Source organism: Drosophila suzukii, chromosome X, assembly GCF_043229965.1.
Source record: "Drosophila suzukii chromosome X, CBGP_Dsuzu_IsoJpt1.0, whole genome shotgun sequence".
In the NCBI taxonomy this organism is placed as follows: Eukaryota; Metazoa; Arthropoda; class Insecta; order Diptera; family Drosophilidae; genus Drosophila; species Drosophila suzukii.
In genome coordinates, this window is record NC_092084.1 from 14922956 (window position 1) to 14936199 (window position 13244).

General features: G+C 41.9%; 3 protein-coding genes across 5 annotated transcripts; 1 reads left to right on the top strand and 2 right to left on the bottom strand.

Annotated features, from left to right (window-relative positions):
• The first annotated feature begins 30 nt into the window (after nucleotides 1–30).
• On the top strand, nucleotides 31–2286 carry LOC108019137 (zinc finger protein 514). Its single transcript, XM_017086881.4, has 3 exons — nucleotides 31–848; nucleotides 912–1136; nucleotides 1195–2286. Exons 1-3 carry the CDS (start codon nucleotides 129–131, stop codon nucleotides 1819–1821), a joined length of 1572 nt encoding a protein of 523 aa, XP_016942370.2. The 5' UTR covers nucleotides 31–128; the 3' UTR covers nucleotides 1822–2286.
• On the bottom strand, nucleotides 2173–7387 carry crm (cramped chromatin regulator). Of its 2 annotated transcripts, none has more exons than XM_017086879.4 (7): nucleotides 7252–7387; nucleotides 6519–7062; nucleotides 5522–5725; nucleotides 3899–5460; nucleotides 3474–3837; nucleotides 3065–3216; nucleotides 2173–3002 (listed from the first exon to the last, which is right to left on the bottom strand). In XM_017086879.4, exons 2-7 carry the CDS (start codon nucleotides 7033–7035, stop codon nucleotides 2901–2903), a joined length of 2901 nt encoding a protein of 966 aa, XP_016942368.2. In that variant the 5' UTR covers nucleotides 7036–7062; nucleotides 7252–7387; the 3' UTR covers nucleotides 2173–2900. The 2 variants fall into 2 exon arrangements, with proteins under 2 accessions (XP_016942368.2, XP_016942369.2); XM_017086880.4 differs by lacking the exon at nucleotides 7252–7387 and adding an exon at nucleotides 7186–7207.
• A 1043-nt stretch (nucleotides 7388–8430) lies between these two features.
• Syx4 (Syntaxin 4) lies at nucleotides 8431–13022 on the bottom strand. 2 transcript variants are annotated; one of them, XM_017086563.4, is made up of 8 exons: nucleotides 12653–13022; nucleotides 12425–12595; nucleotides 10876–11100; nucleotides 9945–10038; nucleotides 9641–9883; nucleotides 9321–9394; nucleotides 8633–8881; nucleotides 8431–8568 (listed from the first exon to the last, which is right to left on the bottom strand). In XM_017086563.4, exons 2-8 carry the CDS (start codon nucleotides 12455–12457, stop codon nucleotides 8497–8499), a joined length of 990 nt encoding a protein of 329 aa, XP_016942052.2. In that variant the 5' UTR covers nucleotides 12458–12595; nucleotides 12653–13022; the 3' UTR covers nucleotides 8431–8496. The 2 variants fall into 2 exon arrangements, with proteins under 2 accessions (XP_016942052.2, XP_070853564.1); XM_070997463.1 differs by having other exon boundaries at nucleotides 12895–13011.
• Nucleotides 13023–13244: the final 222 nt, after the last annotated feature.

A 13244-nucleotide genomic window follows, 5' to 3' on the forward strand; every position in this document is an offset into this window, starting at 1 on the left:
TCCATGTAGCCTTTTTGAGTGCCAACACTAATGGATCAGCTGATCCCTAACGATATTTGAAAACAACACTTGAGTTTGGGACGCTAAAGTTAGTTTTTAATTTGGTAATCGCCACTGAAGTCTAACCCATGGCAACCATGTCGCTGGCTGATCCGATGGAGCTGCCGGCCAGCCCTTTGTCACGCCTCCAAACGCCCATGGACGCCCTGTGCCGCGTTTGCCACATTTCATCGCCGCGCTGCTTGCCCCTCTTCAAACCACTTAATAACCTGATATCCGGAAAGCTAACTACTCTGGCCAACATATTGAGCTACTGCAGCGGTCTGGAGATCCTGGAGACGGAGCTCTTCTTGCCCCATTACATCTGCCCGGGATGCGTGGCCAAACTTCGGCTCTCGCTGGAATTCAAGCGGAGTGTCCACCGAATGGACAGAATTCTCAGGCAAAGTCATGCTGACTTTTGCCGCACCAAAAGGATTAATGAGTTGACAACTACCGCCGGGATGTCGCATGACATCACCGAGGATCTTGTCTTTGTGATCGATGACCAGAAAGTGGAGGAGGAGCCTGTAGAACATATCCCAAATGAAGAGGAACAGCTGGTTATTGAAGAAGATCCAGAGGAAAGTCGGGAGATAGAGCCCATGCTGGTGGAGGATAGGCTGGATGTGCAACTAGAAGCTCAGAACGAGTTTCCAGAGACGGCAGACCAAGAAGAGTTGGTTCACTTGGATGCTAAAGCTAGTGAAGATCTGTACGAGATTGTCGACGAGCCGGAGCAAACCCAAGAGCCCTTGCCCAGCAAAATCAAGCCTGGAAAAACGCCCCAATCGTCGCCTCAGTGTCTGGTAAATTTGCTAAATTGGGAATAAGTATATAAAAATCCCTAAACAGACTTCCTCTTTCTGCAGATCCGCAAAAGGGCCTTTCGGTACCACATAGCCCTCCATGACCCACCAAAAAAATCTCCGAGAACTAAAGAATCCCTCCGAATAGAGCCCCATCCGCAGGTCAAAGCTGGTAAAGATCTGTACGAGATTGTGGTGGAGACAGAGCAACCAGCAGTGGATGGCGAGAAGCCTTCGGCCAGCAGGAGCAGGCAATGGAAGCCACAAAACCCCTCATTACAGTGTCAGGTATGTTGGCTACGAGCAAATATTAAGAAAGCAAAGATGTCAAACCTTTTTTCGGCAGATCTGCGGCAAACAACTAAGCACCAACAACTCGTTCAAGTACCACATGCAGCTTCATGGCACGGCCACGCCATACGTTTGCAAGATCTGCGGCGAGTCCTTCAAGACGCGCAATGCCCACGACGGCCATGTAACCCTGCACGATCAGAACAATCCGAACAGGTGTCCCACCTGCTTCAAGGTTTACCGGCAGGCCTCATCGCTACGCACCCATCTCCTAATCCACACCGGCATCAAGCCATTCGAGTGCAACATCTGCGGCAAAAGGCTGACCCAAAAGTCTGGCTACAAGAAGCACATGCTTACCCACACGGGCGAGAAGCCGCATGATTGTGATATCTGCGGACGAAGATTCCGATACTCAAGCAACCTGATTGCGCACAAAAGGTGTCACAGCCAGGAGAAGCCGCATCATTGCCAGGTGTGCCAGAAGCGAAGCTTCGGCAGCCGATCGGAGCTCAATCGCCACATGCTCGTGCACAGCAGCGAACGGCCGTTTGGCTGTGAGGAGTGCGGCAAGTCCTTCAAGCGACAGGTATCCCTCAGCATCCACCTGCAGTCGCATAAGGAGGGCATGAAGCGGAGAAAGCTGGACCAAAAAGTGGACGAGCTACGGGAGGAGACCTAATCACAAACATAGACTGGACCCTTTGAATCTCTTGATATACTTCTTATTTAAGCTGCGTGCTCCGGTTTTAACTTTTACATTTTTGTTTTGTTTAAAGCCCGATACTTACCCCAATCAAAAAGGCAACGAAACGAAAATCTCTATACCAAATTGGTTCATGAAATTTGTCGTCTGCCATTCTTGTATGGAAATTTTCGCCTGAAAACCGGATCATGCCTCTACATTAAATTTTTGTCAGTTTTATAATTTTCAAAACAGGAAAAATGTTGTACTATTATCCATTAATTTTAAGTTTGAGTTGTGCAGCTTCTTAACCATGGCCATATAAGTTCCATAAATAACAATAAGTCGTATTTTTAGTTTGTTTTTATTTTCGGTATTCGCCTTTGTAAAATAACAAGTTTTAAGTGTTGCTGTTACAAAATACGCTCTAGGATTAAATGTTGTCCCTCTGTTCTGACCTAACTTATGTATTGTATATATATTATATATGTTTAACAAGGGGCGGGAGGCGTGGAAGGGGTAAACATTTCCAGACTTGTAAAACGTTCGAGTCTTTTTTCGGGAATTGGATTTCTTAGGTGATTTAATTTATTATGCGGAGAATCTCTATACATATGGAAGTTTCGATTGGGTTTGGTGTTACAGGCTTAACTATACTGAACCGATCTTACGTGCTAGAAACCAATTAGAGGAGTGCAGAACGAGTGTGCGAGCGAATAGACAAACATAAGGGCTGAGAATTCTTTAAAAAAATGGGGAGTTATCGCGTTCTATCGCATGATACATAAAGTTAATGTATAAATAAATATATATGTTTAGACAATGTGAGTGCTTGCTAATACTTGGCATACATAAAATGAGAATAGATCACAAAAAGTCGCATAAAAACATAGATGTTAATTCATATAACATATGGGATGAATAATATCAGTGAGTTAAAATAAAAATGAGACATGAGACGTGCAGGCACTCATGGGATCCCACTTGGATAATCGCATCCCTCTCATCTTTTCTTAGGGTCCGGATCCGTGTAAGTAAACGAAGAAGACACCACCGGATTCCCACAGTCGCCACTGCTAATCCTTCTCCTGCTGCTGCAGCAGGGCGGCGATCTCCTGAAACTTGTGACGAAAGTCCACGCTGCTCTCGCTGATCACCGACATGCTCGACGAGGGATCCTTTAAATGGTTAAATGTTATTTAAACATTTTTTCAAGAATAAGTTTTGCAATGAGAATTACCAGAATATCCCTAGTGGCATCAATCTCATCCAGATGCCCCAGCAACGATGTCAGTGAGAAATCATTGATGTTGTCCTCCAGCCAGCGCGCATTGGATGTTGAGTCCCTGAGCAAGTGCATCGGGCTTACGCTGCCATGGAAGAAATTTTGTGCTGGCAGGGAATAGACAAAATTTAATAGAGGGAAACAAAATGTAAGGCGTGTTTTTCCTTAATACATCTACATTAAATATGCTTAAATACTAATAAACAAATCAAAGATATGTATTCAATATAGAAACCATAAATTTAATGAAAGCCTCAATTTAAGCAAAACAAAAAAAACACGAACTCGTTTCATGAAGAATGGTGTGAAATCAAAAGTAAAGTTTGTAAAACCCGAAACCGGGCTTAAATATATATCTTCCTACTTGTGCTCTCATCTTGGACCGCCTCGGCCAGGGAACTGCTGACGCCGGCGGTGCTGGTTGCCACACAGTAGTCGAGGTTGGGCATGTCTCTTCCGCTGCCAGGATCGGTTCCATCGCTGAAAAACTGTATCGCCTGCCGATCCTCTTGCTGCTGATTCTGCGAAGGCATCGCCACAGCCATGCTGGAATCTGATCCGGAGCTGATCCCACTGGAACTGGTGCTGCCCATGCGATCGATCGGTTCGAAAAGGCCGCTGTGCAGCTGGCGGACACTCAACAAATCGTACGGACGATCGCCAATGGATGCGGGGGGCAGGAGTCGACGCTGCACGAGCACGTGACGACTGATCTTTTGTCGTGTAAGCTGTGGAGATTAATACATTTACAAAGGATTTTGAGCCATGCCACTAACAAAACCCACTCACCGCTGAAAGCTGTCGAACGGGATCCATGTTGACTATCGGTCGCCTCACTGGCAACATCGGGGTGCGGAAGTTGCCCTCCATCACGCCCACTGCACCAGCTGCCGCCGCTTCCGTCATCTGTTGCGCCTTGCTCATCAGATCCCGCTTCCGATCGCAGGTGTGTCCGCAGTTGCATTGGCGCTTGCGCACACGCTCGCTGAGATTGGCCACCAGCAGCAGGTGCTTCAGCTTGTTGCTCACCGACGATGTGGTGACGGCCTTGACGCGTTCCACGCTATCACAGTCGTTGGGATTGTAGGGCAGCGAGGAGGAGCTCGCGGTGATGGCGGGGGAGTTGAAAGATGTGGTTGTTTGAGCGGCGGCGAAGGAGGGGCCTGTTTGGGTGGCCACCGACGAGGAGCTGGCTGCCACAGCGTTAGACGAGGCAGTGCTGGATGCTAGCGCCGTCGAGCTCTCCATCTCACACCAATAGTACTCCAGCTCCAGCTTGGAGTCCTGGCCAAAAACCACATACAGGTCACCTATGGTAATATCCGCCGCATTGGCCTCCGTCCATCCCTTGCGTATTCGCTTGAGGATCTCATCGCTGAGCAGGGGCTTAAAGTTTCGCGCCTGTGCCGCGGCCGCCGCCTCTTTGGCTTCTTTGCGCTTGGAGCGAGCTGGCGGCTGGGCGACCAAGGGACCAGCTGCAGGAGTTGTGGGTGCGGGAGCAGTTGAAGTAGCGGCGGCAGCTGGAGCTTGCAGAACTGAGGTTACCGATGGAGTGGGTAGCTCGGTGGTGGCTGTAGGAGCCTGCGTAACAGGATCTGTGGAAGTTTCCGGGGCAACAGCTGAGGCATCAGGGGTGGATTGAAGAGCTGCAATTGTGGTTCCCTGTGTTTGGGCCGTGACCTCCATTATGTCACCGAGAAACTCATGAATCTCCTCGCCCAACTCGTCTCCGCTGCTATTTTCCAGCTTCACCAGATTTCCCTCCAAGGGCACATCATCCAAACTCTTCTCCAGCGGCGGACTGGCACCCGGTTTGGGTTTCTTTGTCTCCGGTGAACGCTTTTCGGAGCCGCTTTCGGTTCTGGGTCTCTTGCTGGCCGCCACCGTGATGCCGGTCAGGTTACCCAACGTCTCGCTGCGCACTTTGAAGCCCAAACGCTCCTCGTAGGCGGTTAGGCAGATATTAATGCTACTCAAATAGGCGGTGATGCTGAGCAAAGGTCGGTGGATGGCCACTCCCGGCCTGGGCTGGAAGCACAGGAAGGGATCAAGCGATGAAGCCGCCGGCTGCAGTGGCTCCGGTTCATTGTTGTTGTTGCTGGTGGCGTTGGAGGCAGTCGATGGCATGCTGCTGGGGATAAATACGCTCTTCTCCTCGTGCAGACGCTGATTGGCACTCCGCCATTTGTACTCGAATGTCTTGATTAAGCTAATCAGCTTCTTGTGCAGCGGAACTATGATCCTGCCGCGCGGATTCTGAGCCAGGGATTGCACCCGACCGAAGGCCTCCATATTGGCGGGCGTCACCACCACCTCCACTTTGCTGGGCAGACGAATGTCCTCAAGGGAATCTATGGGTTGGCAAGCATTACACACGGGGGGCATTTGGAAAATCTCTAGTAGGGAACTCACCATCCAATTGATTGAGGCGCCGAAGCGCCTTGCACGATGGTGTCTTGATTCGGATGTTCTTCCCCTTACAACGCACGATGATCTGTCCTTGGTAGACCAGTTGCTTCAGCTTCATGAAGTGCTTCTCTGTGAGAAACTGCAACTTGCGACGCATTTCGCCGTAGTTGATCAGTGTGTACAATTCCTGGGCGGGCTTTTTTAACTCTGTAAAAGTCAAGAAATTATTAAATGTGGGATTGCAATACGTTGTATAGATCTAGTCCGAAAATATTATTAAAACATGTTCAGTTTAACTCTTGGTAAAGATCTTAGAAGTAACAGCTATGAATGTGATTTTCCATAATTTAACAATTCCCAGAATTTCAATCGAAACACCAAAGGGAATCAGAATATTTACATTTTAAAGTTCCTAAAAAGCATTAACAGATTTTTGATAAGCGATGACCGATTCTCAGAAACCCTAAGATTAAACATGTTGATGTTTCAAGCGCGCAAATTCTACTTTTCCAAGAAACGAAGAAGCAATTTGTTTACATTATTGATATTTAAACATATTTGGAATAGATCACAAATAAATTTTTTAGTTTTTATACTTAAAAGTTAAGAAATTTAAATAATTTCTGTTTTGAAAAAAAGGACTGCTCAGATTTTTTGATCTAGTTTACGGTTATTTTGTACTGTGAAAGCCTAGAATTTTCCAATTCCAATTTGATTCTCAGAAACTCAAAGTTTAAACATGTAGAAGCATGAACATTAAGCGCGCAAATTATATTTTTCCAAGAAGCAATGAGGCCATTTTTATAGACAATGACACTGAAAGGTTTTAAGAGTAGTTTTTAAATAAATTGTCTAGTTTGCTAGATTGACATTTAAGAAATGAATACAGCTTTCATTAAAAAAAATAAATGCTGCGCAGATTTGTTGACCTAATTTGCGATTTTCATTCCATGAAAGTCGAGAATGTTCCATTGACCAGCTAATGATGGGCACTGCTTACCTTCCGAGTAGCGCACATACTTGCAGATCTTGTGATAGGTCTGGTAGTAGTGCTGGCGCACCTGATCCTTGGTCTTGAAGCTGTAGTCGCTGCTGGCGTTGCGCCGCTTCAGCTTGGCATTGATGCAGTTGGCCACCGCCTCGAAGTCCTTGCCGAACTCATTGAGGGCATCGAAGAAGCAGTTGCGCTCGACATTCGTCCAGGTGGTCTTCCCACTGCCCGTCCTCAGCTGGCTGGGCGTCTTCTGGGCGGCCTTCTCGTCCTTTTTGCTCAGCTCCCGTTCGTTGGGCGGCGGGGTCATCGGGCGCGTCTGGTCCTGCTTCATCTTCTGGATGACCCGGGCACTGGCCCGCGTTCCCGGACAATTGTGCGTGGTCACCGAGCCCAGGAGCTCCTCCTCGGGCAGCTCGATCTTGAAGTGGACAGCTCCTCCTCCTCCTACTGCTGCTCCTTTGCCATTTGGAAGCGGCTCCTCGATGGCAATGGACGACGGTGGCGCCTTGCACGGGTCCTCCATGTTGGCCAAACCACATCCGCTTGTCGCCTGCACGGTATTAATAATTATAATATCAATTAAACTGCGTAGTCTTTTGGGAAGAGTGGCAAAAAATGGCGCTTGCCGCCGCCGGACTGTCGGATTGTTTGTTATTGTTGCCAATCCGCTCACCCTGGAAGATCCGCCACTGACCAGAGGTAATCCGCGACTCTTTGCTAAGCTCCTGCGGGCACTCACCTAAAAATCGGACATGGAAAATTGGTGCTTTATGGCTATATAAAAAAGATTATTAACGAGACGCCAGGGATTAGAGATGTGAAAAATATATCAAAATATCAGCCTATCGATAGTTTTTCGAAACAAACAATCTCGTGTTATTTTATCGATACTGTTTTTGAAAGTTGTCACACTTACACTGAACAAAACAATGCATGAAGATCGAAAGCTAAAAATAAAAAAAAGTGTGAGTTTTTTTATAAAAAATGAGTTTGAGTGTCTTTCTAGTAATTCTAGTGTCTCTGTAGAATACGTTGTACATATGATATGGAATACATCATATCATATAAGATATACGTTTCTTTAATATCGAACATTTAATTCGGCTTGTTTTTTGAATAAAAAATATTTATATCGGAATATTGTTATGACAATTTTGTAAGTGGTTTGTTCTAATAAAAATTAAACATTACCATAAATTAAATAACGAACAAAGCAAAATCCATGTCCGTTACCCAATTTCAAAATAAAATTGCATCCCAGCAGATGGCGCCAAGTGCAGTTGGCTACCGGTAGTGACGTCACAGTGCCGTTAACAGAGAGGCGCGAAACCCTTGCTGTTATTTTTTTGCTTACGCACTGTTGCTTGTTGTCATTTATCAGCCTTACAAAACTCTTCTTTAAATTAATCAACAATCTTAAAAAAGAAATAAGATATTAAAACAATATATTTATAAAAAACTACTGGGGTTTCTTAAGACGTATTGAAAAAAGTATTGGGAGAATCTGATGATATGTTTGTGAAAGAAGAAAGGGGATACTGTTATGTTGTAGAGAATTTAAAATATTAAAATCACTGTGGACGGCAGTCCACGTAGTGACAAAGCGCACCAGAAGAATATAGTAGTCATATACATATACACGAAAAAAATAGACTACTTTCTCAGATCCTTTGCTAAAGATGTCTGGTTTAACTAAAACAGTATAACCCTTAAGATGGTTGCATTTTAAAATTAAAAAATAATAATTTATCGTCTCAAATTTGATACCCGTAGGTTATTATGTTGAAGGTGCGATCGCCACGACACTTTACCTCGTTAAGAGATGTTTTTGTTTAATATATATTTACTAAAATAAACAACTTATGCTATTCGGCTTACCTGTTGACAACTCACATAAGGTATTAACAAGGAAATCCATTTCTAAAGTTTATTTTCTTAAAAATAATTCTTAAAAATAAGCAAAAAAAAGATTGTCGCACATGCATCACAAATAAATACCAACAAAGAGTAATACTAACAAAATGGCTGCAAGTATCGCGATGAGGATTATTTTTTTCTGCAAATAGAGAACAAATAGAATCAGTTGAAAAGCGGTTTTCGGGAATTTGGGGTCAGTCCACCTTGCGCGCTCTTTTCTGGTGCTGTTCCGCCTGGTCCAGTTCGTCCGCCCCCTTGTCCACATAGAGGGTGGCCTGCTGGGCGTGGAACTCCACCCGCTGGATGACCTCGCTCTGCTCCAATACCAGGGTCTGGATGCGCATGAACAGGGCGTGGACCTCCTCGATCGACTTCTCCAGGCGGCGCAGCTCGTTGAATCGCTCCATCATTTCGCGCAGTAACTGCCGCTCCTTCTCCGTTTCCTGCAGGTACTGGAAGTGTAAGACCATAGATTACTAATTTATCCCAAATAGGAAATTAACGAAACGAAATATATTTGAAAGTATTCAAGAAAATCAGGTCCTGATAAAGCCTACAATATTGAACATATACAATAATTTTAAAGGGTGTAATCGGTGTGTTATTTATAGCAATCTTGTCTTGCTTTTTTAGAAAATTGCATGCAAATTATATTCTTTACCGTCAATTATTTACATAAAAAATATAATTTTAATGTTATACAATCTAAAAAAAATTTGTAATATCGAAAATTATAAAATACGATCTCGTTATTGCACGAGAAAAGAATATGATTTGTTTGAATATTTTTCAACATAGGAATTTGTTTATTAAAACTTTAGTGATAAGAAGCAATATTAAACAGATGGATCTGTTGTCAGTATATGCCTATATCATTTTTTGTTTACTCACATTATCCACAAAGAGTTTTGTTGTCTTGTTCTCGATGAGTAACTCGATTTCTTGTTCGCTGGCTTCTGAATTGACTGAAAAATATAAGTATTAAGAAATTGCTCAAACAAATGAATAAATTAAATTATTTGGTATGTATGTGTACATATACATAAATTATAAATAATTAAATATTATCTAACAAATATTTAACAGTTCATTGAAACTTAACTTAATTAATAAAAAAAAAACTTTATAATAAATATCGGATTCTATAAAAAAAATAGCATAAATGGGTATAGATTACGGATAAAGAGTCCACTATTCCCTTTTATACTTACTGATTTTCGTATGCAGTCTCAGATTCTTTTTGACTTTGGTCTCGTAATTCTGCAGGAACAGTTCGTTTTTATGCCAGAGATTGATAAAAGTCTGGTGGAGGCCGTAGAAGAGGGTCCTTTTCATCCTCGCCTCCAAACTGTAATCGTTTTCCGCTGGAAGATTCGTCTTGAAGTCCTTGAATCTCGTCATCAGCGTATTGCCCAGTCTCAGGTTTTTGTTGTGCAGTTCATCCATCTCGTTCTCTGGGGATCGTTTTGGATAATTTTATAGATAGTTTTCCATGCAGCAAGTTGAAATTCTTACCATTAAACGTTCGCAGATTAATGGTCTGGGACATGCGGTTCATCGCCTTCAAATTACCGGCAATCTGTGCGAGTTGTTGGCGAATCTCCGTGTACTGAAAGGATTATAGAAAAAATGTATCTTTAAAATATATCTCTGTAAGATATATCTTTCGAAATATTTAGCAAAGATGTTAAAAAAATACTAGATATATTATTGATAGAATTTTGTAACCACATTAAGATATTTAAGATGAGAGTTACTAAGATGTATGTATGTACAAAACCTCAATAATACTTCTTAAAACCTTAAATCTTCTTTGGTTCCGTTCCAGCTTTTTAAATAGAGTTTTACAACCCTATTTTGCTAGTGGAAGAAAGCAGGTTCTCTTGCTCCACTTCTGATAAGATTTTCTGCCGGTTGTCAAGTGCGAAATATTTGTTTACAGTAACAGAGAGTTTAGAAACCCCCTAAAAAGTGGGCGGGGCTTTTCTCTCTACATTGCTCTCTCAACTTCCACAACAAAAGGCAAAGGTACTTAATGGAAAAAGGTTTTTTTCTACACTTATCACGAGTTTTTGGCTACGCCGGCAACGATTGAGTAATACAGCTGATTCATATAATGAACTTTAAAAGAAACAATATCTCTCTCTTTCTGGCTCTCTGAACCTTAATTCTCATTGAGAGAAATTTTAGACGATCTAACTGGATATCAACAGATTTGTATATATTTTTGTTTCTCTTATGCATAAAGATGCTCCATTTTGATAGGGGGAAATATCTTACAGATATATTGTGTATGGAGATTTGTAATACCTAGATCACTTATGTATATCTAAAAAAAACATTATTCACTCTATCCACTACTCATAATACAAAAAAATGGGTATGCACAACCAGTCACAAACTATTTATATCTTTTGTTTAACACAAATCCTTATTAAAAACTCACCGGATTGAGTATATCGTCCACATTCGTTCCATATTGCGACATTTTCGGAATTAACCGATCCTTGGTCTCGCTACTATTATTGTTGTTGTTGTTTTGGCTGACCACACTGTAGCTATTATTGTTGCCGCCGGTGTTGTTGATGATGAACTCCGTGGTTCCACTGTACACGTTCAAAAGCAGTGAACCATTGGACGACGAATTCGAAGAGTTCGTGCTCAATGAGCGCTAAAATGAAAACCAAAAAAAAAAACCGAAAAAAAATCAAAATAGGTCCATGCGATCCTAACGAACTGCAGTGAAAAACTGAGAAAAAAACTAAATAGAAACTACCAACTTTGGTTGAGTTTATTTACGTTTGTGTGTTCACAATCTGGCGCGGTGTAAATGAACAATAAAAATGACTTCGGACTGGAATTCACTTAGTGCTAAAAGTTTGGTGGGGAATACGGGGGTGGTGTCCCGTAAGTGTGATGTGAGGCCACATTATCGCCGTTATCTCTGGCCGATCTGATAAATACCGTAGAGAACCCCCTTGCCAAACCCCTTGGGCTCTCAAGTCGAAATAGTGCCAAAAGCGCCCACAGAATGGTGAGAAATTGAGCAAATTGTAGAAAAGACGGCTGAACATTGGTTAGAATGTACTAAAAAAAAGTACTTATGTATATCTTACGTTTTATTATTGGCAAAATGTTTAATATCCTGCGATTTATTTCGTCTTTTGAATGCCTCGGGGAATCAGAATTGACAGAGATCTAAAATAACTTTTGATGATCCACAAAGTCAAATCATATTTACTTATGTACGATGTGGATTTCGGCTAACCACAGTTTGGATTTCAATATATAAAAATACTCATCGAAACGAGTCATTTGTCGTTTCTCTAGCTTAACTCGCTTTTGGATGTTACAGCGACTTAAAGATTTTGTGTAGAACTCTATTTATAAGGGCAGTACCTCTTAAGACCATACAAATTTCAGGTACAGGGTCTCAATGATGTTTTAGTGCAAAACAAAAAAAAAACATTTCAAAAAATATATATCTTGTTTTAGAACAGTGAATATTAAAATGTAGTCTCAAGAATACAACGGAAATATAGAAGTTGGTATATGTATGTATATATGGTATATTTCCAAAAATTTCCAAAATTCTAAATTCTATTTTTATGATAGGTACATAATAATATAGAAGATATTGCAGTCGGCCCATAAGACGAAGCCAATTTTTACTTGAAATTCTTATATTCCTATAATATCCATATGGTAACTATTCTAGAAAAACACCAAAAGGGGTTTACATAGTTTCGATGAGAACTTTCAGAATTCAGAATTTCGAAAACCCTAAAAAAAAAACATTATTTTTAAATATAGTATTACCGGGAGATTTATAATGAGAACCGTATAAACAGGTGTTTTTTATTATTTTGAAATTGTTTTTACTAGGTTTTAAGTGCTGTTTAACCAGTGTGCTTCAAGCTAATTAGCAGTTACCTCATCCACACACCTCCCAACTGCCCACATATCATATATTTTCCTATTGTTATTTCACTTACCTGTAAAAGCTCAGGCAGTCGATCTTTTCCCATTTTGAGTCTTTTTCCGAATGACTTTTATCTTAATTTGTTTAAAAATATTATTTTTTCTTGTTCATTAATTTTTTAATTTTTTGCAGCTGCTTGTCGAGCTTTGTTCTTAATTTTCGTTGTTGTTGTTGCCTTCAACAGCTGTTCGCGAATGAGAAAATTAAGATTGAGAGCACGAAAGAGAGGGAAACTTGTCACCTTATCTTATCAGCTGGCGGGGCTTCTGATAAGAGCCGCCTAAAAATTCACGGAATGCCCTTCACGAGGCGAAAGAGAGGGGTTGAAAGTTGGAAAGAGAGGGGATGTGGCGACAGAGAGAGACAGCGAGTATCACTTATCACCTTTATTTCATATATTTGCCGCTCTTTTTTCTAATTTTCTCGCTCTCGCATTTCCACACACATTTTCTCACCCACAACACACAAAGTAATAAGATTTACTTAAAAAATAGATGCCTCTTTTTAATTTTTAAAATTGTTGTATTGATTTTTCCGCCACATCTTCTGCCGCTACTCGATTTATTGAAAATCGATTCCTTTGTCTTGACCGCGCCGCATTCGTTTTTGAACTAAGAAATCGACGCCGGCACAATACCGCAGAGCCTCGAGTCGCGGCGAGATTTCTTCAATTTAAAAAGATTAAAGACGGCAAACACTCTGCCTACAGCTGGGCCCAAGATAATAGCAGATATCTGCAACACATGCTGATTTAGAATTTTTCAAGCCCCACTTTCCAATAAACTTGGCTTAATAAGAAACACTTTATTAATATCATGATGTTGGTTTGAATT